The 23958-nt window shown below is 31.5% G+C and overlaps 3 protein-coding genes and 1 long non-coding RNA gene across 6 annotated transcripts in view; 1 reads left to right on the top strand and 3 right to left on the bottom strand.

The window, feature by feature from the left end:
• Nucleotides 1-2595: 2595 nt before the first annotated feature.
• On the bottom strand, nt 2596-6952 carry LOC145051035 (uncharacterized). The gene is made up of 6 exons (XM_078999188.1): nt 6451-6952; nt 5972-6347; nt 5130-5728; nt 4687-4995; nt 3456-4536; nt 2596-2893 (listed from the first exon to the last, which is right to left on the bottom strand). Exons 1-6 carry the CDS (start codon nt 6950-6952, stop codon nt 2596-2598), a joined length of 3165 nt encoding a protein of 1054 aa, XP_078855314.1.
• A 2779-nt stretch (nt 6953-9731) lies between these two features.
• Nucleotides 9732-23958, top strand: part of LOC145055355 (uncharacterized) — a 30224-nt gene continuing 15997 nt past the window's right edge. Inside the window, exons 1-5 of one of the 3 annotated variants that reach the window (XR_013685153.1) lie at nt 9732-9889; nt 10156-10305; nt 10504-10595; nt 12370-12561; nt 15084-15242. This is a non-coding gene — a long non-coding RNA (uncharacterized LOC145055355). Of the gene's footprint in view, nt 9890-10155; nt 10306-10503; nt 10596-12369; nt 12562-14241; nt 14388-15083; nt 15243-23958 lie in introns of those variants that run through there. The other 2 variants (XR_013685152.1, XR_013685151.1) reach the window with 2 other exon arrangements.
• On the bottom strand, nt 13079-15004 carry LOC145055354 (uncharacterized). Its single transcript, XM_079003648.1, has 6 exons — nt 14544-15004; nt 14205-14413; nt 14003-14123; nt 13730-13912; nt 13525-13593; nt 13079-13452 (listed from the first exon to the last, which is right to left on the bottom strand). The coding sequence occupies exons 1-6, from the start codon at nt 14631-14633 to the stop codon at nt 13228-13230; spliced, it is 897 nt and encodes a 298-aa protein (XP_078859774.1). The 5' UTR covers nt 14634-15004; the 3' UTR covers nt 13079-13227.
• LOC145053210 (uncharacterized) lies at nt 19357-20497 on the bottom strand. The gene is made up of 5 exons (XM_079001205.1): nt 20134-20497; nt 19932-20052; nt 19659-19841; nt 19452-19483; nt 19357-19360 (listed from the first exon to the last, which is right to left on the bottom strand). Exons 1-5 carry the CDS (start codon nt 20394-20396, stop codon nt 19357-19359), a joined length of 603 nt encoding a protein of 200 aa, XP_078857331.1. The 5' UTR covers nt 20397-20497.

The raw sequence follows: 23958 nt of genomic DNA, 5'->3' as shown, positions 1-23958 counted from the left end.
CCCAAAATTTAAGACTAAAAATTTCTTTTAATAAAACATTACTTTAAGCAAATTCATCATTTCAAAACATAAGCAGAGTATTAGTTTCCAAAATACATGTTCGTTATCAGAGTAAACATTCTCAGGCTGTCTAATCTATGGTGTGTGTCATGCGATCACCCCGAGCTCTTCCCTCCGCTACTGGAAGTACCTGAAACTAAAACTGAAAACCGTAAGCACGAAGCTTAGTGAGTTCCCCACCCTACCACATACCATGCATAACCACATACTGCACATACTGGACCACGCCCGCTATCCTGGGCCTTGGCCCCCTACCTCGGGCCTCGCCCGCTACAACGGCCCCGCCGCTCCACTCCAGGCCCCGCCTGGCTTCGAGCCCCGCTCGGATGCAGATCTGTTTTACTTAGGCCTCGCCTGTCACAGGGCCTTGCCCACTAACATATAATCGCACATAAACATATCACATCACATCACATAAGCTAAACACATACTAACGGATCTTGTCCTAAGGCCTCGCCTATCTCTGGGCCCCGCCCTTGCCTGCTACTGATGAGTCATGGAACCCCGTCCATACTCCTGCTGATAGTGAGGTACGGGCCCATCCCACCCTCACTCCTTCCCTAACTTGGGCCTCGCCCCTGATCTGCTGCTACTGAGATGTGGAACACCATCCACACTCTGCTGCTATTGGTGAGATACGGGACCTCGCCCACACTCACCTCCCTACCAGGCACATATAAGTATCACTCAGACAACAAGTATAAACTATCACATAAACCATTCCTTGGGCACCCGCCCTTTATCATTGGACCTCGTAACGAATATCATACTAGCATACTGTGCCTAGGGCTAACCCCCGGGTCTTCTACTCATAACTACATGGGCCGGCATTATGGCCGTAGACCCATTCATACAAAGGGAAACTCACCTGCACTGGTTGAACTGGCTGATGAACCCACTAGCTGCTGCCCGACAACTCTCTGAACTCCTGCTCGACTTGCTCCCCGAGCTACCAATATCAACGCAACACTGAGTCTAACGGACCCCCGAAAGACAACCAAGTCAACTCTGGTCAAAGTCAAAGTTCTGGTTAAAGTCAACCTTCCAGGTCAACCCTACTCGCCGAGTCACCCTAGTGACTCGTCGAGTTCATATGTTCAAAGTCCTTCTCTTTGCGATTCGACTCGCCGAGTCAGTCTATGACTCGCCGAGTCTACCGATTTCCGAGTCCTGACCTGTCCAACTCACCGAGTCTCCACTCGACTCACTGATTCGAGTCTCAACTCGAAGGGTTTAGGGTTTCGCGACCTGACTCGCCGAGTCCAAGACAATCTTCAACCAACTCGCCGAGTTGTTCTTCAAACTCGCCGAGTTCCTGCCCAACTTCATCCGACTCGACGAGCTGTTCATCCCACTCGTCGAGTTCCTCCTCATCTTCATGCTACTCGCCGAGTCCACTCAAAGGACTCGCTGAGTCCGTTCAGATCTCTATACATGCAGAGGACTTTTGAGTCATGCATGGACTCCAAACTGTAGATCTACCCTTCCCAAGCCTATTCCTCACATAAAGTTGCAAACTTTACGTGTAGAGAAGGAGATCTAGGCAAAATACTCCATAAACTAGGGTTTAAGGCAAAGAGGCTCCATAATAAACTCAAGGGCTGAAACTTTATGCTTTCCAAGACCAAAATATACTTAGATCTGAAGTAGCAACTCCAGATCCGGCTTCTAACTCAAATGGATCACTACTCATGGCTAAAAGCCCCAAAACTCACAACCAAAATAGATCTAAAGGAAGGGAAACGACTTAATACCTTCAGATGTTCAAAAATATCTTCCCAATCTCAGATCTATAGCCCCTCCTTGCACCTTCAAGATCCTTCTTCCTTCTCCAAGCTTTAATGCACTCCTCAAGACAACAATTGGCTCAATCAATGGATATGGCGGCTAGGGTTTGGCATTCTGGGTTAAAGAGGCAATAAAGGAACCCTAGGGAAGAGAATGAGGCGCTTAAATAGGCCCTAAGTCCCGAATTTAGGGTTTTCCTCGAACAGACCTGACTCGCCGAGTCTCCTTGGCCGACTCGCCGAGTCGGTCACTTACTCCTCGACCCGGATCCCGCTTGGACTCGCCGAGTTCCACCTTGGACTCGCCGAGTCCCCCTTTAAAGTTAGGGTTTTCTTTCCTTCTTGGCCTTCAAAACTTTGGGTGTTACATTATCCCTTCCCTCTAGCTTTATCTCCTGTAAAACCCAAGAGGCAAAGGTTTTTCGTCGGCTGTCTTCCATCACTGGCGTCCGTCACCTCTGGGGATTCTCTCTCCTTCTCTCTATCTATCTATCTATCTATCTATCTATCTATCTATCTATCTATCTATCTATCTATCTATCTATCTATCTATCTATCTCTCCATCTCTTTTTCTGTGTGTGTGTGTGTATGTGTGTGTGTGCTATTATGTTCTTCATCCCAAAAAAAAACCTCCCATGGAGGAAATATTTAGCCGAAGATCTGATATGGCCTCCTCACATGAATCCTTATTTACGTATATAAATAGATTTCGGAGCGTTTGGGCTCTAAAAACCCTTGCTTCGATAATCACCACCAGACGATCGACGAACAAGATAATGTTGTAATTAGTTGAACGACGCTAAGGCGGTGGTGGTGATTGTCATCCCTAATCACTGAAAGATGATGTGGTGACATTTGGGCAAGGACAACTTTGGTCATATGGGTGGTGGCGGTGACGTTTGAGAGGCGTTTGAACTCCCCCACTTTAACGAGCAAGGCAACAGCTGCAACGAGAAGAGTGGTTGTCTGATGACGTCTGGTAATATTTTCCGACAAAAAGTTGGTGAACAGTGCTGTGTTGGTCGGTGGGGAAGTTTCATCGGTTCTGAGGAAGGAAAGATAAAGGTGAGCGTGTGATTGGATATTTGAGGTAGACGTTGATGACAGACTGTGGTGATGGTGGCGGACGGTGGTAGCAGACGGTGGTGACGGTGGCAACCATTAGGGGATATATATATATATATATATATATATATATATATATATATATATATATATATATATATATATATATATATATATATATATATACTAGGTTAAAATCCGTGGAAATCCACGGTTGATAAATTGAAATAGAATTATAATTTTCATTTTGGTTGTGTAATAAAAAAAACATATCAAAGTTTACAAAAAATGAAGAATAATGATATTGTAATTTACATGAATAAATGAAATGCAATAAAATGTTATAAATGATTTAATTAATATGATGGATGAAATATTATTTTCTACAAGTAAATAAAAGATGGTACAAAAACACTATTTATAAATTCTGGAAAACTTCTTTATAAATACCATTGGAAGTTTGATTTGTAAGGGTACCGTCCTTATCTAAAATTAATAATTTTAATCCATCTCTGCTTTGAACTCTAGATAAGGTAACATACAATTGGCCATGTGAAAACACGGGATGTTTGAGAAACAAACCAACCTTCGATAATGATTGTCCCTGACTCTTATTAATGGTCATTGCAAAACATACAACCAATGGAAACTGTCTTCTTCGGAATTTGAAGGGAATCTTCTTTTCTGATGGAGTTAAAGACATTCTTGGAATAAAAGTACGGTTTCCAATATTAGTTCCAAATATGATACGCGATTCAATAACATGTTTGCCCAATGATATCACCTGGAGTCTTGTCCCATTACATAAGCCATTTTTCTGATCAATATTTCTCAACAACATAACTGGAACACCGATTTTTAAAACTAACTTATGGTTTGGTAAACCTGATACCTTCATACCATTTAAAACATCAGGTGAATATAAATTTGCATCAAACTGATCATGGACAAATTCAGATTGGCATATACTATCTGAACTTAAGTATTCAACCTCATCTCCTGGAAACTTTGATAACAAACGATCGTTTATTTCCTGAACGACTTCATTCTTTGGAGCAAGTATTGCTCTTTCTTGAAAATAACTTGTATTGTTGTAGTTTTCCAAAATTGAAGGATATACAAAGTCGATTAATGAACCTATAGGATCATGTGGATCATTAATGAGAATATCATCTGGAATATCAATAACTGTTTCACCATTGTTGATACCACCAAGTTTGCCTTCTCCTATATCCAACAACCAGTCTACAAAATCTTTGATTTTTTCTATATTAGATTGATCCCTTCCAACAGTTAGCCTCATGTTTTTTGTTAATTTATGGATCTTGCAATGTTGCCATAAATATGAAGAACTTAAAGAAGCATTAACAATATTTTGTCTACTTCCTCCAGGAATAACAGGTAGAATCTGTCTGAAATCTCCTCCAAAAACAATAACTTTCCCTCCAAAAGGAATATCTGAGTTGCTAGAATTTTCAGACCTGAATACCTCTTTCAAACTTCGATCTAAAGCTTCAAATGCATGCTTATGGACCATATGAGCTTCATCCCAAATTATCAAAGAGGTTTTTCTCAATAACCTAGCGAGGTCACCCTCTCGACTTATTTTACAGACATAATCCTCTGTTAGTTCAAATGGAATTATAAATCGAGAGTGTGCTGTTCTACCTCCAGGCAATAATAATGAAGCAATCCCACTTGAAGCAGCATTTAAAACAATATGACCATCACATCTAATAGTTGTAGATATTGTCTTCTATAAAAAAGTTTTACCAGTCCCACCATAACCATAAACAAAGAAGACACCTCCTTTATTTTCTTTAACTGCACCCATGATATCAAGGAAAACGTGACGCTGCTCATTTGTCAATGCAAGAAACATACGATCAAACTCAGTCTTCATAATAGGAATGTCATAATCTAGCTCCTCAAGTATAAGTCGATTAATTGAAGAAGAAACATAATCTACATCTGGGATAGGCATGTTTTTATAATTTTTGAGAGTGGAGTTGTTCCTTAGTAAAACTTGTTCCATCTCGAACAGAGTTAAGTTCTTAAGTTGATCTTCATTGAGTGATAAGTCTGGAGGATAAAGAGCAAAATAATTAGAAATATTATTAACAATATTTATTTATAATTAAAATAATAGTTAATTTATGTTTAAAAATAAATATTTGACTTTTTAAATAATAATAATAATAATAAAACTTTAATACCTGGAGATTTGAATCTCTGTCGTTGGTTATAAAGAATTCCATCTGCTAAATATTCCCATGTGTTTTCCCAAACAACCTCCGGTTTAGACATACTGTTACACATCAATAATGTAGCAAATAAAAATCGTAGGTAAAAACCAGATCCAGAATGACTTGCTTCTTTGATTGCATCGATGTATTCCTTGTCATCATCCAAGAGCCCAAGAGCATAACAAGCATCCCTAAAAGAAGAATATTCTTCACCATTTACTGTGCGAATTTTTTCAAATGATTTCGGACCTTTGACCTTATTTAACAAAATTCTTAAGAAATAAGCTTCCCCTAGATTAGGTGAAACCGAATGAATTCTACCAATGCACTTTCCTACTTCCCGTGGCTTCCAAATCCTATCACCGCGTTGCCAAACAAACTTTGTAGGGAATTCAACATACGTAAGTTTCCGTGCATCACCGTTATCTGCATTACACTCCGTCCAAGCTGTGAACATTGAAGAAGCAACATAAGGTTTGTCGAGAACATCGTCAATATCATCGTCTTCCTCATATACAATTTTTTGTTGACCAAGCAGATGAAAAGGCAGTCTAACCACAGAAGGATACCTGTAATGAACATCATATGTAAAAATTCGCCATGATACTTCACAGGCAGATAGATATCTACAGTCGTAATACTCATTGATTTCATCGACCGTATCATTATTATCACAGTCATTATTGCTTTGTTCAACGACAACTGTTGCTCTATCAGGTCCCTTGTTTATGTATTTAAATAAATATTTTATAGAAGACCCCTAATTGCACCATTCAACATTAATATATGCTTGATATCTTCTCAATAGATACTTGTTGTATGGAACAACATTTCTATTATCCAAATGCACACCCGATTTTTCAACAAAATGACCATCGTTTCTTCTCCTATATAAGGGAAAACCATTCTGATCAACAGACGTATGGTTACAAAATTGCTTTGGAAAGTTTTTACATGACTTTCTGTCCACCATGCATGGGCAATTGATATTCTCAGCTCCACATGGACCATGAATCATGAACTCATTCACAAGTGAATACAATTCTGGATCTTCATCTCTGTCTGGTATCTCGGCGGAAATCATCAGGTCGATAAATTCAACAGACGGTAACTTGTATTCAGAATGCATAAATAGACATATATGACTATGCGGCAAACCTCTTTTTTGAAATTCAATTGTATAAACAACTGCAAAATATTTTGAACAAATAAAATTGTAATAGACCATAAGAAAAAATATTAAAAAAAACATAAACTTTTATGGATTATGAATAAAACATAATTCAATTACCTACTTGAACAATGCCGAAAATGTGATTCTCCCTTATGTCTTTAATAAATGCATCAAGCTTGATCTTGAACAACCTACATAGTATATCAGGTCTATCTTCTGGTTGAAGTGAAGTATCCTTAAGAAACCTTTTAACCTCAGGCCATTTGGGATTACACGTAAAGGTTATGAATAAATCAGGATATCCAAACCATTTACAAAGCGACATGGCATCCAAATAGTTTTGCAGCATATAGCGCGCACCACCAGTAAAAGATGAAGGTAATATGACACGTTGGCCGACGTTGGAGATATTTGTATATCCTTGAGCTTTCTGGTTACGTAAATTCTCATCAGAATCACATCTTAGAACATGTTGTTGCCTGCGTATATAATACAATCTCTCACTTTCAATCATAGTATACGCATCTACCAAAAATTGTTGATATAACCTTTTTGAATTTAGAATCAGTGAGAACGAATGATCCCTGTCTTGAATTCTAAAAGCGAAAAATTCTCTCATTGTACATTTCGCCCGCTTGTTTTTTATAGATGTAACACCTCTATGAAGAATATCAACGTTGTAACCATCATCACCATATGGAAATAGTAGCGGATATTAGAGAGGAAGATAAGAAGGATGCAATTCATTGATACGTTGTAGACATCCCGAATTCGTTTGAACAACAATATCTCTATTTTGAACTGAATCAGAAATGTCACCTACAATTAAAGCAGCAACCTCTAAAGCAGTTTGTAGGTTATATGTCCTTCCATCTCGATCCCTTCTTCCGATAATTCTTAACTTCACATCAACTTGAGGATTTTTCTGAAAAACATCTCTTACCATTCTATAAGAGCTAACCAAGACATTATTTGAATCTAACATCACCTTCAAATATTCAATAATATCATTATCAATCGATGTAGATTGATGCTTTTCCCCACTAAAAAAATGGAATATATACATAATATTAGTAAAAAAAGATAAAAATATTAAAATTAAATATGAATAAGAAGTTTGAAAATATACCCTAAGCATTTTTGTCTATTTGAATTTTCGTTCTCGGTATCATAAATGTATAACTGAGAGCATTTTGGTTGTGATCCATTTTGTGGTAAAAGGCTTCCAATACTATGATAATTTTGGCCACCAAGTCTGAAAATGTATGAAGCATTTCCTTTATTGATTGAAGAATCTATTTTACCACCCATAGACGTAAAAGAAAACATTGAATTGTAACGTCGAATGTTTTTCATGAAGTTTTTGCTTTTAGAATCTGTTAGTCGAAACATTCTTTCATAATTTGGTGGTGGTTTCTTTAAATCTGGTAGTTGAACCTTGCCATAACCACAACATAATGAATAATTTGTGTTCCCTTTTTGTTTTCCTCTAATAGATTCATTTTTCCATAACTTTGCATGACATGTTTTACATACAACAATTTGATCACCATGATCCAAATATTCTGTAAAAAATAAAACTGTATAAGTAAATTATTTAAATTTTTAAGTATATACAATATGGTATTTTATTTGTAACAGAAAAAAATAGGTATACATAGTGATTACCTTTGGAAATACCAACTATTAGGTTATTAGTAAGGACTTCATGTATATTTTCTACATCTGTTGTCAAGTCAATCAATGGAATAAGAGATAAATCTTTCAACTTCCTTTTTAATTTATGACATCCTGTACTTAACTTGATTGATGATGAAGAAGCAGTTATTGTAGATGCATTTCTGCATGTAACATTAACTGTAAAAAATAGCGATGATATATAAATTTATTAGAAAGTGGATTAAAGTAACTTTTGAAAAAAAAAAGTTATTACCATTTGAAATGTTAGATAACGAAGTTCTAACATTTATATACGAAGAAGATGATCGTAGGGGTGAATTTTGTTTTCCACGTGATTTATATGAATTGACATTTTCATTTTGATGAACAATCCCTTTTGATTGATCTGTAAAAAAACTTGTTATAAAAATGGAAGACATACGTTATAAAATATAATTAGAATGTAGGCAATAATATAAAATGATGATAAAGCATTTATTTTTATATAGGTAAATGTAGTGTAAAAATCGAAAAATAAAATAAGTAAATTACAGTTATCTGTGTTTTTGAAAACAATTGAAGCAGATGGATTGAGAACACTCGATTTTCTTTTCATTTTCTTTGATTTCTTATTATCCAGATATAATTTTCTTTGTCTTCTTTTCTCTCTTGCTTGCAAACAGTACATATTATGGTTTGTTTCTGCATAAGAAATAAAAGTATATGATATAAAATGTATAATAATAAATAATTGAAAGTTGGTTAACATTAATTTTTTTCGTAATAATATATAATCAATAATAATAGTGAAGTAAGAAATGTACCTTTGTGACCGTTGTTAACAAATACCGCAAATGATGAATATTCAGTGGTCGATGAAGAAGGCAATGTATTTGCTTTTTCTTGTTATGTCAATATAAATCATATTTTTATGTTATTAAATGATTTATTTAGGCCTTAAAATGTTTGTAATAAAAAAAAATTATAAAAAAATGATAAAGAAAAACATACCATTGTTAGCTGAAGTAATAACATTTGTAGTGGTTGAAGCTTGTTCGATTGATATAGTAGACAAGTTAATGTTACTTATATTATCTAAATAAAAACTATTTAATTTTCTACTCTTTTTAGAATTAAACGACTTCATGATATGTTTGCAAAATAAACAAATAATAACAATTAATTTATAAAATAAGATGAAACTTAAAAAATATATAATAATTTATCTAAATAAAACCTATTTAATTTGTAAGTCGGTCAATTATTGGTAAATAAAATATAAACAAATAATATTTATATTAAACAAAATATAATATAAAAAAGATAAGATATAAAGCAACACGATGATTTTGACATATATTTGCAATATTTTTTATACAAGTTTGTAAGTGGGACCATCCTTATAATTTGATTGCATTTCAATATTTTTATATTATACTAAATAAATTTAAAACATAATTTTTATCATTCTTTTTTTTTTCAAAATGTTTTAATCAACCAATACAATAATTAAATTTTATTTAATATCATAGAATTGCATTTCCACTTTTGTATTAAAAAATTGAGAATATATGTATTTATATTATACATTTTATTTTTATTTATAAATCTTAAATAATAAAATTGTAGCTATAATATTTGTGGTTACAGACAAATTATACATTTTGGGAAATGGGAAATGTAATCGGCACAAAGAGATGAAATCCTCCCCCCACTCCCCCCTCCCCCCCCCCCTTTTTGTAACTTTACCTATCTAGATTTGAAGGTATGAGAAATTGGAAGAATGGTATTTAGAAATCCAATATTATTGCCCTAACAAAATCGTTATGATTCAGCACCCATATTGAAATCGTTATGATTCAGCACCCATATTGAAATCGTTATCATCCCGATAACAGTAAGTATCGTTTATGCATGTGTTTAATTTCTAAGATTTTGTTTTCATCTATCGATTTCTTATATGTATGTCATCAACCGAAGTCGATTACATGTATTTAGAATATCTATTTAGAATATTCATTTGTTTTCTTCTTCTATCGTTTATCTAGTTCAGGTATTGACTAATATCTATTTAGAATATTTTGCAATTTCATCGTATTCCTTAATTTTTTCTTACAGAAAATAGATTAAAGTAAAAGTAAAACTTACCTTTTAATTTTGCAGGAGAATCGATGGAGTAGGAGTCTACACAGAAGAAGACATAGAGAGATGTGGAAAAATACGTAAAATTTTTGAAATAAATTATTGGCTGTTTTGGAGAGTTTTCAGCAATCAAAACTTCAAATTTTGAAATTTGAAAATGCGATTATTCAGGTGATTATTCATACAGAATATTTATGTCCTTAATTAAATTAACAAAAGATTGATTTTTATTTATGTAAAATAAGCAACATTTGGAAATCGACAAATTTGATCATTTTTCTTGATTTCTAAATTTATGTTATCAATAATGGACCAACAATGAAAAACATATGTATGAACATAGAATTTTGTTTTTTGGAACCTGAACAGGAAAATGATGGTCCAGAGATTGGTGTTGCTAGATTGTTTACATCTGGGAAGAAGAGTTATGCAGAAATTGTTGTTGCTACACTGTTTTTCAGGTGTGTTGTTTGTTGTTATGCTCTTTCATCAAGGTAACATATTAAGCCAATTACTTCCATTGTTGAATATTGTAGTGTTTTGGTGAGTAACAAAAGAAATAAAAACATTGAAATAGTTCAACTTTTGTGAGTTTAGTATTGATTTCCTTTTTGATTTTTTGTGTTGTTGTATAATTTCTCATTTATTTTTGATTTTAAATGATTATTAATAGGTTCATAAGTTTTAAATTTATATATCAGATTGATATCATTAGTAATATTTCATATGTAAGTTTTAAAAATTGTATAACATATGTACAAAATACTTTTCAAGTTAGGGGGTAATATGGTCTTTTCTGGAGTAAATGAAGTGGATAAGGGATAAATGGTTGTTTTAAAACTTATATAACATATGTATCAAATACCTTTCAACTTAGGGATAATATGGTCTTTTTTGGAGTAAATGAAGAGAAAAAGGATAAATGGTCGTTTTAAGATGTGTATAACATATGTATCAAATACTTTTCAACTTAAGGGCAATATGGTCTTTTCTTGAGTAAATCGGTTACAAAAGTGTAAAAATGTCGGTTTTAAACTTGTATAACTATATGTGTTAAGTAGTTTTCAACTTAGGGGTAATATGGTATCTTTTGGATTAGTTGAAGTGGAAAAGGGTAAGATGGTCATTTTAAAACTTATACAACAGTTTTGAATTATAAGCACAATACAGTTACATAACATACATATATACAACACAAATTGAAAGTACAATAATATACTTAGTAAAAAAAAATATAAATCTAAAACTATATCATTTTACATTTTTTTTCTATTAAGTGGATGCTTCTTCCAAACACATTCGTGCATACAACAACGTTCTGCACTTTGTCCCATTTCATTGACAAAAAATACAGTTTTACACTTTGTGGGTTGTAGTTTTACTTAATATCAATAAATGAATAAATGGTAAACATGAGCCTTACTGAAAATACTCACATCATAATGGTATATCTATTGGAAGTTCGGATGTTCATCCCTACATTAAATTGTTCTAGATATTATGTTGGCATGACTACATGAGAGACTGATTATGTAATTCCTTTTTTCATTCATAATATTTTTTTACCCATTCTGCCAGCTCAATTTGGTGGTTAATTATGATCTTCCGGTAAGAAATGATAATTATTATCAACTTGATAATGAAGTACACTAAAGAAATTCTTTTTATTAGTACCATTTCAGGTCATTATAAATAGTACTATATTTTCATTTTTTTTCCATTTTCTATTTTTGTTTCTTATATAAGTTTTTTTAATTTGAAATAGCAATATACTTATTCAAAGTATAGTAGCATTTACATACAAATTTTTTTTACCTCTCATAATGTATGTACTGTTGTTTTTCGGTTATCCTATTACAACATTATACTTTCTTATATGTATGTCTATTTGTGGAAATAGCAATGACTATGTTTGTTATTATCTATGTTAATTTATGTTGTCAACCATGTGATACACCGGTTATAACATAGTTTCTATCTATAGTGCTACAAATGAAGGATTTAACACAATAAGCATTGGAATAATAATAATAATAATAATAATGCATTGGAAAAATATATATATTATTTTCAGAGTGCATGAGGAAATCAAGGTTTTTCTTTTAATTAACATAACAAAAATCTAATGATGATACTTTTTGTTTGTATTTTTTACTATTTTACTATATCATAGATACATTTAGATATCTTCTTTATAATTATATATTAAAGTTTTGTTTTTTTATTTGGTCATAGACGGATGTTGTTGATCCTACAAGTTGACACAAGGGCAATCTTGAGACAGAGGCTTTATTGGAGTCAAAGGGTGTTAATTAACCATTGAACTACAACCTTGTGGAAGAGTGCTTTTTCCATAGGTTGGTAGAAGGCATACACATCCAAATTGGTGACTCTGGTTTGCAAATAACACAACTTGGTCATGTTAAGGTTAGTAGCATAAAACAATATTTGTTATTTCATTTTTACTATCAGCATGAAATAAAAAAAACATATTAAATGAAACCAATGAACATCTTTTGAGTTTTCTTTCAACCTAGGACATGCTCGAAAACAGAAAAATAGAATAAGTTAGCATAAAAGCTAAAGTATGTTGGTATCCTTCTGATATGCAATAAGAACATAAAAGATAATGAAACAGACTTTGTGAAAATAATATGCAGTATATAATTAATACGAATTTGTACTTTATATATCTTTATGTTTTAAAAATGAGAACAAATTATGCACATTCAAGTCAAGTGACATGTGATAACTACATAATGAACAAACCAAAAGGAATAAAAGGTAAGAAGAAAATGGGGACAAAAATTAAGAACAATGATGAATATTTTAATAGGCTAGCCTGATTGTTAAGTGAATAATAATGTTGATTATATGATGTTCAGAAACGTGAAACAAAATAACATAGTAAATGCCATTAGAGTACTGAAAAAATTAAGCCAATGTAATATGAAGAAACCAATATGAAAATCATAAAATTCCCAGAAAACCACCTTAAAATAAAGAAACTTAAAAATGTAAACAACTTAGGAGTCTATGATGCTGAAACAAAATTAACCACGAACTAATATTGTTTGTAGAAGTAAAGTGCATTTACTTTTCTTTCTTGGGTACCAAAAGATGGATTGGTTGTTCATCTGGTGGTAACAACCGAGGAGTTTTAGAAGTAGACAAATTCTCCATTTCATCAAGATCTATGCATGTAGCAAGGTTTCTTTTTAATTCTGTTGGTGTAGAAAACAACTTTGTAGGACTTGTTGCAGTTGAGTTGTCCCTAGCACACGGTGTTAAATTTTCACCTGTGTGTGAAAAAGAATCCTAGAATAAATTTTAGTTAGTTGTTATACATTAAATTGAAATATTTCAAAATTATATTTTAAAAAGTAGAACCTTGACAACTTTGGTCTCTTGGGAGTCAATATCTGAAGAACCAATCATGAGTGAATCAGAATTAACAGGCTGCATTATAAGATCAAAAGAAAATGTTATTTTAGTCATATATAATTGGGCCAATGTGGTATATATATATATATATATATATATATATATATATATATATATATATATATATATATATATAATTGTTGACAAAAACCTGTGAATTCAGATTCTTTTTCTCCAGTTCATCAATTATGTTTGCATTCTCAGTCAATCTTGCTATGCCATAAATATTACTTTTATTATCCATATTGTAACTTGTGATATCAATTTTAATTGCCAACTTTTTGTCAACCACAACTTTCAACTCCATTGGATACAAATCAAAACTGATGCCAAGCTAAAATACAAATAAATATTGTTAGATATTTTGTATGTAAAACATATAATGTATAACATAAAGAATTAATTAAAAACCATAAAATAATACCTTCTTGTTTTTATCATACAACTCTTTAGCTGTGTATTTAAACAGCTTCTTTGCTTCTTGATCAAATAAGGTTAAAGTCAAGGTTCCTGTGTTGTCTTGAAACCGAAGTAGGATTTTAAATCTAAATAAAGTATAAAATGATATTATATTACACAATTATGATAAACATATATTGTTTTTATATAAAATAAATATGTAATACCTTGGAATAACCGAAATTTTGATATTTTTGCAATTAGGATTAGAACATTCATAAGTAACAATTTCGGCCACTTCATGAGAACCATCAAGCTTATCGGTAGAAGACTCTTTTTCTTTTGCTGACTTTTTGCAGTTGCTACAAGCAAGGTAATACCATCGTATGTTTTGATGTATTCCCTTAACAGTACCAACAATAATGACCGTTTTCTCCTTGAAATTTAAAAAATGTTCAATGTGAATAAATGTTAGTATGCAAAAATCCATGATAGTTTTGTTATAACAATATACTTTGTTTATTTCTTACTAACAATATATTTTGTTTAAAAATAATGTAAAGTACCTCTAAAGGTTCAAACAAATCATCAATGTTAGAAAACATATGATTTTTGAGAAAGTCATCGTGTTCCATGTCTTGTTTTGATACAATCATCTTGATTCCACTTGATGAAAGTTGTTGTCCATTTTCAGAAACCAATCTGTTAATTTATAACAAAAAAATAATTAAATTAAATAAACTATGAAAAAAATAAATCTGAAAATACAACGGTCATTATGACCCCACAAAGTTACCTTAAGCTTAGTATCCCTGACAACAATAAAAAATTATTGTAGATAATATAAAAGAAAGTATATTATTTGTTTGTAATAATGGTAGATACTCTGTATCTTGAAGATGCAAGAGCATTTTGTGTTTTGATTTATCTTCTTCAGATGTATCCATACACCCATATTCAAATGTGTCCAATAATATCTACAAAAGCAACAAAATAGATTGCTTAAGTTAAAAAAATGATCAATTTGTAGCACATAAAAAAGAAAGTAGGATGTTATATAACAAAAGTTAATATTAAATGAACTAACCAAAAGAGTTTGACTCCAGGATGTTGTTCGAAACGATCGTATTGAAGTCAACAAAATCAAAGCCGTGTGCAGATCCATAAAAGTTTTCACACTCTTTCACAGTTGTATCGTGGTAAAAGTTAAGTTTTATTTCTAGATCAGCAAACTTAAAATTTAAAGTATTTGGTGCGACATTAGGTTTCTTCACATATATTGAACTATCTTGTTTAAGATAGCGTTTGAATTTTGGAAACCATTTTTTCACATAAGATGCATGAATTTTACTTCCCTAAAAAATAAACAAATAACAAATAATTATATATAATTGTTTATAAATATATACAATTTTTTTAAAAAAAATAATAATTGAATATATAAATCATATACCTCCTCATCCATCAAAATCATTTCTATCGAGTATGTGTCGTTTGCATTAAATTTTGACTTTTGAATCCAAAGATGTATGATTCGAACTTTAATTGTGAAATCATCCTTGATTGAGTCAATTTCCTTTATAGGAGTAATATGTTCCATTGTACCTTGTAATTAAAAAAAAATGTTTTGTTAACAAAAATGTTCAAATATAAAAAGAAAAATCGAAAAGCATTGATTGATTGATTGATTTATTTGTCTTAATTGTTAACTGCCATGTATCAAATACTTTTCAACTTAGGGGCAATATGGTCTTTTTGGAGTAAACGAAGTGGAAAGGGTAACATGACAGTTATAAAATATAAAAAACTATATAATAGACCATAGTAGAAGGTTTATTATTCAGAATACATAAAAAAAAATACAAATAGCAATGTACATTCAGTTTTTTGTATTCAAATTAAGGCATTATGGTCTTTTCTACAGTAAATGAAGTTGATAATGAGGTCACATTATCGTTAAAAATTTTGAATAACAGTTGTGAGTTTTTTTTTTTTTTTTTTTTTTTTTGAAAAGAGCCAAAGCTCAGCAAACTGTTGTGAGTTTTAGAAAATATAGCAGATTTTATTATTCAGAATACATAAATAGCAGATTTTTTATTAAACATGTTGATTGATTGATTGATTGATTTATTTGTCTTAATTGTTAACTGCCATGTATCAAATACTTTTCAACTTAGGGGCAATATGGTCTTTTTGGAGTAAACGAAGTGGAATAGGGTAACATGACAGTTATAAAATATAAAAAACTATATAATAGACGATAGTAGAAGGTTTATTATTCAGAATACATAAAAAACTAAAAAAATACGATAGTAGAAAGTTTAAGTCTAGAAATAAATCCATATTCCTAGTTCGCTTAAACTAATGCTCTGATACCAACTGTGACATCCCCAAAATCACGGCCAGAAAAGACCGATTTTGTTTATGATTTATAAAAATCAGAGTACTTCATTTTATAAAAAGGTTGTGGAATTTGTTCCCAGAAAAACATGGTAAATACGTTATTAAAACATTTTCGAAGAAACGTATTTATTTCATTTTAAAATGTTTGGGATGTCATCGTTAATACCGAAACATAAGCATAAACAGACTTACAATGATTTACACTAGTGATCTACATCTCTTTTAAATCTCTCAGTGTAATGTCACTTCACTTCGTCACCTGTGATATACATAAACTGAGTGGGTCAGGTTGGGAAACCTGGTGAGTACATAGGGTTTTCAACCCACAATAATATAATTATTATGTTCAATCAAACAATCAACCCAATTACCCATCCCCATTATCTTCTTTACTCTTTAAGGATTTAACCTAAGAGTCATCTATCCTACATTCGTTTATTCCGAAGTCCCTTACTTCCAGGGTTATGGGACTGGCACTAAATCCATAGCTGCCAATGTTCGTTCATAAAGCACTAATTCCATAGCTGCTATAGTCTATTCATCGGGTACTAAATCCATAGCTACCAGTCTTTATCTAATAGGTACTAAGTCCATAGCTACCAATGTTCAACAGGTACTAAGTCCATAGCTACCAATTCCTACAGGTACTAAATCCATAGCTACCAACGTCTAACTAATAGGTACTAAGTCCATAGCTACCAATTCCCAACAGGTACTAAATCCATAGCTACCAACGTCTAAAAGGTACTAAGTCCATAGCTACCGGTGTTTGTCCCATAGGCACTAAGTCTGTAGCTGCCAATGTATACTCACGTCATCTTCTATCTCTCATCATTCATCTACCCATCTCATACCCAACATTTTCGTATATATAAAATACATATACAGTTTAAGTCCTTTAAAACATGTATAAAACGTTCAACCAGCATAGACAGCAAGTATTCAGATAATGTGCACACATAGCACGTAGTTTATATAAAATACTTCATATCTATGTGTAAGATGAAAGGGACTATGCACTCACAACACGTAATATATATTAAATACTTCATATCTATGTGTAAGATGAAAGTAACTATGCACTCACAACACGTAATATATATTAAATACTTCATATCTATGTGTAAGATGAAAGTAACTATGCACTCACAACACGTAATATATATTAAATACTTCATATCTATGTGTAAAATGAAAGTAACTATACACTCACAACACGTAATATATATTAAATACTTCATATCTATGTGTAAGATGAAAGTAACTATGCACTCACTTGAGAAGGTGGTGACTCGGTACTCGGACAGCGCTTCGTTTACTTTTAAATAATTTCCTTCGACGAAACCTAGTATTATTACCACTAGATTTTAGTCTAATATTTACCGTGACTAATTATTAGTCTTATTATTATTATTATTATATAAGCGTTTAAACAATACTTTCCAACCACTATGTACAGACAGGGGCCAGACATAAAACACCGGAGGGCAGGACCATTTTGGCATATAGCACTTCTGAAATCCAACAACCCTATGCGGCCCTTTAAACCAGATTCCCCGTACCGCGAGTAGTTAAAAAGATATTATAACGACACTTATATAAGTCATAATAATAGCTCAAATATTTATTATAAATTTATAATAACAATACTAATTTTAAATATAAACTATATTTAAAATAGGGTAAGCATAACTTACTTACAAGGGGATTTTAGCTAGGAGTCGGGCTCTGTAGGGGCAGAACTTCGTCGCTGAATCTTTCTAAGAAAGATTCGTGCAGCGCTTCAGCGCTCACCTTACTATACTAAAACTACAGAAAGAGAAGTCGAATCACGAGGGACCGAAATGCTCGGGGGATAAGGAGAGAAAGACTCTTGAATCAAGAGAATGGTGCAAGAAATATGAGAGCCCAAGCCTCTTATTTATAGTAATTGAATTTACAAAAACTACCCCCCATAATTACTTAATGACCTTATAGTTATATAAACAACTAAACACCCCTTTATAATACTATTTTAAATAGATTTAAAGATATTTGTACTAAACTAATGTCGAAAGAACTCAACATTAGTCTTATAATGACCGCATCGTCGATACCTTTCTAATGATATATACATATGTATATATATATGTGTACGTATATATGATTTATACTTTATTTTAATACGTAAATATGCTATTATAATTTGTAACTCGTTCATACGAACTCCGTTTTTGACGTTCTTTATATCCATGCGTAGGTGGAGACGCACTCTACAACTTTCGTTTAGACTCCTTCGGCTAATTTTGAATTTATTTTTAAAGTTATATTTTTAACAGGCCGGGACAGGATTGGTCCGTTATAATCTCATAACTTCTTCATCCGATGTCCATTTTCGTCTGTCTTTTTATTGTTACGCTAATAATAATGAGATCTTCAATTCTCGTTTAGGTTGTGTCGGCTAAAAATCGCTCGATCTAATATTCGAATTTCAGACTGTACACTGCTAATCCGAAACTTCGAAAAATCGTAACTTCTTCATACGAAGTCAGATTTGGGCGTTCTTTTTATCGAAGTTCTTAGTTTAACATATTCTACGACTTTCGTTTAGAGCGCTAAATCTAAATCTCGCTCTATCATAAATTTACTATTTACGCTTCCCGGCGCCGTGCCGGTTCCGACGCGAAACTTCGACGGGTCATAACTTCTTCGTTATAACTCGGATTTCGGCGTTCTTTATATGTACGGAAACCCTGTGACATATCCTACAACTTGGTTAAGATTATTTATTCTAAATAATCTTTTTGTCGAAAAGTCGTTTTCGACCCCTATTGCCTCTAAATTGACTAGCCCGGATCTGCGGGCGTTACAGACAAATTCTCCATTTCATCAAGATCTATGCATGTAGCAAGGTTTCTTTTTAATTCTGTTGGTGTAGAAAACAACTTTGTAGGACTTGTTGCAGTTGAGTTGTCCCTAGCACACGGTGTTAAATTTTCACCTGTGTGTGAAAAAGAATCCTAGAATAAATTTTAGTTAGTTGTTATACATTAAATTGAAATATTTCAAAATTATATTTTAAAAAGTAGAACCTTGACAACTTTGGTCTCTTGGGAGACAATATCTGAAGAACCAATCATGAGTGAATCAGAATTAACAGGTTGCATTATAAGATCAAAAGAAAATGTTATTTTAGTCATATATAATTGGGCCAATGTGGTAAATATATATATATATATATATATATATATATATATATATATATATATATATATATATATATAATTGTTGACAAAAACCTGTGAATTCAGATTCTTTTTCTCCAGTTCATCAATTATGTTTGCATTCTCAGTCAATCTTGCTATGCCATAAATATTACTTTTATTATCCATATTGTAACTTGTGATATCAATTTTAATTGCCAACTTTTTGTCAACCACAACTTTCAACTCCATTGGATACAAATCAAAACTGATGCCAAGCTAAAATACAAATAAATACTGTTAGATATTTTGTATGTAAAACATATAATGTATAACATAAAGAATTAATTAAAAACCATAAAATAATACCTTCTTGTTTTTATCATACAACTCTTTAGCTGTGTATTTAAACAGCTTCTTTGCTTCTTGATCAAATAAGGTTAAAGTCAAGGTTCCTGTGTTGTCTTGAAACCGAAGTAGGATTTTAAATCTAAATAAAGTATAAAATGATATTATATTACACAATTATGATAAACATATATTGTTTTTATATAAAATAAATATGTAATACCTTGGAATAACCGAAATTTTGATATTTTTGCAATTAGGATTAGAACATTCATAAGTAACAATTTCGGCCACTTCATGAGAACCATCAAGCTTATCGGTAGAAGACTCTTTTTCTTTTGCTGACTTTTTGCAGTTGCTACAAGCAAGGTAATACCATCGTATGTTTTGATGTATTCCCTTAACAGTACCAACAATAATGACCGTTTTCTCCTTGAAATTTAAAAAATGTTCAATGTGAATAAATGTTAGTATGCAAAAATCCATGATAGTTTTGTTATAACAATATACTTTGTTTATTTCTTACTAACAATATATTTTGTTTAAAAATAATGTAAAGTACCTCTAAAGGTTCAAACAAATCATCAATGTTAGAAAACATATGATTTTTGAGAAAGTCATCGTGTTCCATGTCTTGTTTTGATACAATCATCTTGATTCCACTTGATAAAAGTTGTTGTCCATTTTCAGAAACCAATCTGTTAATTTATAACAAAAAAATAATTAAATTAAATAAACTATGAAAAAAATAAATCTGAAAATACAACGGTCATTATGACCCCACAAAGTTACCTTAAGCTTAGTATCCCTGACAACAATAAAAAATTATTGTAGATAATATAAAAGAAAGTATATTATTTGTTTGTAATAATGGTAGATACTCTGTATCTTGAAGATGCAAGAGCATTTTGTGTTTTGATTTATCTTCTTCAGATGTATCCATACACCCATATTCAAATGTGTCCAATAATATCTACAAAAGCAACAAAATAGATTGCTTAAGTTAAAAAAATGATCAATTTGTAGCACATAAAAAAGAAAGTAGGATGTTATATAACAAAAGTTAATATTAAATGAACTAACCAAAAGAGTTTGACTCCAGGATGTTGTTCGAAACGATCGTATTGAAGTCAACAAAATCAAAGCCGTGTGCAGATCCATAAAAGTTTTCACACTCTTTCACAGTTGTATCGTGGTAAAAGTTAAGTTTTCTTTCTAGATCAGCAAACTTAAAATTTAAAGTATTTGGTGCGACATTAGGTTTCTTCACATATATTGAACTATCTTGTTTAAGATAGCGTTTGAATTTTGGAAACCATTTTTTCACATAAGATGCATGAATTTTCCTTCCCTAAAAAATAAACAAATAACAAATAATTATATATAATTGTTTATAAATATATACAATTTTTTTAAAAAAAATAATAATTGAATATATAAATCATATACCTCCTCATCCATCAAAATCATTTCTATCGAGTATGTGTCGTTTGCATTAAATTTTGACTTTTGAATCCAAAGATGTATGATTCGAACTTTAATTGTGAAATCATCCTTGATTGAGTCAATTTCCTTTATAGGAGTAATATGTTCCATTGTACCTTGTAATTAAAAAAAAATGTTTTGTTAACAAAAATGTTCAAATATAAAAAGAAAAATCGAAAAGCATTGATTGATTGATTGATTTATTTGTCTTAATTGTTAACTGCCATGTATCAAATACTTTTCAACTTAGGGGCAATATGGTCTTTTTGGAGTAAACGAAGTGGAAAGGGTAACATGACAGTTATAAAATATAAAAAACTATATAATAGACCATAGTAGAAGGTTTATTATTCAGAATACATAAAAAAAATACAAATAGCAATGTACATTCAGTTTTTTGTATTCAAATTAAGGCATTATGGTCTTTTCTACAGTAAATGAAGTTGATAATGAGGTCACATTATCGTTAAAAATTTTGAATAACAGTTGTGAGTTTTAGAAAATATAGCAGATTTTATTATTCAGAATACATAAATAACAGATTTTTTATTAAACATGTTGATTGATTGATTGATTTATTTATTTGTCTTAATTGTTAACTGTCATGTATCAAATACTTTTCAACTTAGGGGCAATATGGTCTTTTTGGAGTAAACGAAGTGGAACAGGGTAACATGACAGTTATAAAATATAAAAAACTATATAATAGACCATAGTAGAAGGTTTATTATTCAGAATACATAAAAAACTAAAAAAATACAAATAGCAATGTACATTCAGTTTTTTGTTTTCAAATTAAGGGCATTATGGTCTTTTCTACAGTAAATGAAGTTGATAATGAGGTCACATTATCGTTAAAAATCTGAATAACAGTTGTGAGTTTTAGAAAATATAGCAGATTTTATTATTCAGAATACATAAATAGCAGATTTTTTATTATACAGATTGATTGATTGATTTGTCTTAATTGTTAACTACCATATATCAAATACTTTTCAACTTAGGGGCAATATGGTCTTTTTGAAGTAAACGAAGTGGAAAAGGGTAACATGACAGTTATAAAAAAAAATAAAAAACTATATCATAGACTATAGTAGAAGTTTTATTATTCAGAATATATAAAAAACAAAAAAAAAGTAGAAATAGCAATATACATTCAGTTTTTTGTTTTCAAATTAAGGGCATTATGGTCTTTTCTATAGTAAATGAAGTTGATAATGAGGTCACATTATCGTTTAAAATCTGTGTAACAGTTGTGAGTTTTAGAAAATATAGCAGATTTTATTATTCATAATACATAAATAGCAGATTTTTTATTATACAGATTGATTGATTGATTAATTGATTGATTTGTCTTAATTGTTAACTGTCATATATCTAATACTTTTCAACTTAGGGGCAATATGGTCTTTTTGAAGTAAACGAAGTGGAAAAGGGTAACATGACAGTTATAAAAAAAATAAAAAACTATATCATAGACTATAGTAGAAGTTTTATTATTCAGAATACATAAAATAAAAAAAAAAAAAAAAAAAGTAGAAATAGCAATATACATTCAGTTTTTTGTTTTCAAATTAAGGGCATTACGGTCTTTTCTATAGTAAATGAAGTTGATAATGAGGTCACATTATCATTTAAAAATCTGTATAACATTTGTATTTGATACTATAATTATAGAGAAACAGCAATGTGACATCTCCAAAATCTCGGCCAGCAAAGACCGATTTTCATTTATGCTTTTAAATATTTTCAGAGTAAATCCTTTTGATTTGAAAGAGTTGCGGAATTTGTTCCCAAAAACAAAACATGATAAAACATTGTTTACCGAAGCATTTCATAAAAGAAATGTATTTTCATTATAATCAAAACTCGGGGTGTCATGTTCCGATACAGACCAATAAGCATAAACGAATACATTACAAGTCATATAACAAATATAAACATATGCAGACTTGTAAACAAAACAACTTGATGGTTCATCCATCTCATGCCCTTCCGCCACTACCTGTAATACAATTTAAAACTGAGTGGGTCAGGCTTGGGAGCCTGGTGAGCATATAGGGTTTTCAACCCACAATAAATATCATATTTAATTTTCACCAACCAACAATAACCCAATTACCCATTCCCGTTATTCTCACTTTAATGTCCCTAAAACAACTAACATAAGGGACCTAGTCTAAGAATATTTCATCGGGGCGACAACACATGCTTCGGGGGTACCTCAGCAATATAAGTCAAATAAGGCAACCATGAGGGGGATGGAGTACAGCGAATGAACACCCAAGTTCATTAACACCTACAGGTGGCGAACCTGCTAATGTTTCCACAAGACTGTCTAGAATAGCCAGTGGTCGTCATCTAAACTCCGCTAGATGACTCAATCAAACAACAACGAGGCCTCTCATCTGTTTATTACACACCAACGGTCTACCCATGTTCTACCCAACATATTAGTAGATAAAAATATACATTTGTATACATAGTTTAAAGAAAACCTGTATAGCATGCTTTAATCAACACATATATCACATAACAGATGAGGCACACACACACACATAAC

The sequence above is a fragment of the Lactuca serriola genome, chromosome 5 (assembly GCF_051521515.1).
Source record: "Lactuca serriola cultivar US96UC23 chromosome 5, Lser_US96UC23_V15, whole genome shotgun sequence".
NCBI lineage: Eukaryota > Viridiplantae > Streptophyta > Magnoliopsida > Asterales > Asteraceae > Lactuca > Lactuca serriola.
The sequence above is the reverse complement of the archived record's forward strand: the minus strand, read 5'-3'. Positions and strand labels throughout refer to the sequence as shown.

Coding starts and splice junctions, on each gene's coding strand:
- LOC145051035 (XM_078999188.1), bottom strand. CDS start 6,952: ATGAGAGAATTTTTCGCTTTTAGAATTCAAGACAGGGATCATTCGTTC. Junction 5,729..5,971: donor AATGTTGTTCCATACAACAA/GTATCTATTGAG, acceptor TGTTCATTACAG/GTATCCTTCTGTGGTTAGAC. Junction 2,894..3,455: donor GTGTTTTCACATGGCCAATT/GTATGTTACCTT, acceptor TTCCTTCCTCAG/AACCGATGAAACTTCCCCAC.
- LOC145055354 (XM_079003648.1), bottom strand. CDS start 14,633: ATGATTGTATCAAAACAAGACATGGAACACGATGACTTTCTCAAAAAT. Junction 14,124..14,204: donor AAAATTTCGGTTATTCCAAG/GTATTACATATT, acceptor TACTTTATTTAG/ATTTAAAATCCTACTTCGGT. Junction 13,453..13,524: donor AAGAGACCAAAGTTGTCAAG/GTTCTACTTTTT, acceptor AATTTATTCTAG/GATTCTTTTTCACACACAGG.
- LOC145053210 (XM_079001205.1), bottom strand. CDS start 20,396: ATGGATTTTTGCATACTAACATTTATTCACATTGAACATTTTTTAAAT. Junction 20,053..20,133: donor AAAATTTCGGTTATTCCAAG/GTATTACATATT, acceptor TACTTTATTTAG/ATTTAAAATCCTACTTCGGT. Junction 19,842..19,931: donor TGTATGATAAAAACAAGAAG/GTATTATTTTAT, acceptor TTTGTATTTTAG/CTTGGCATCAGTTTTGATTT.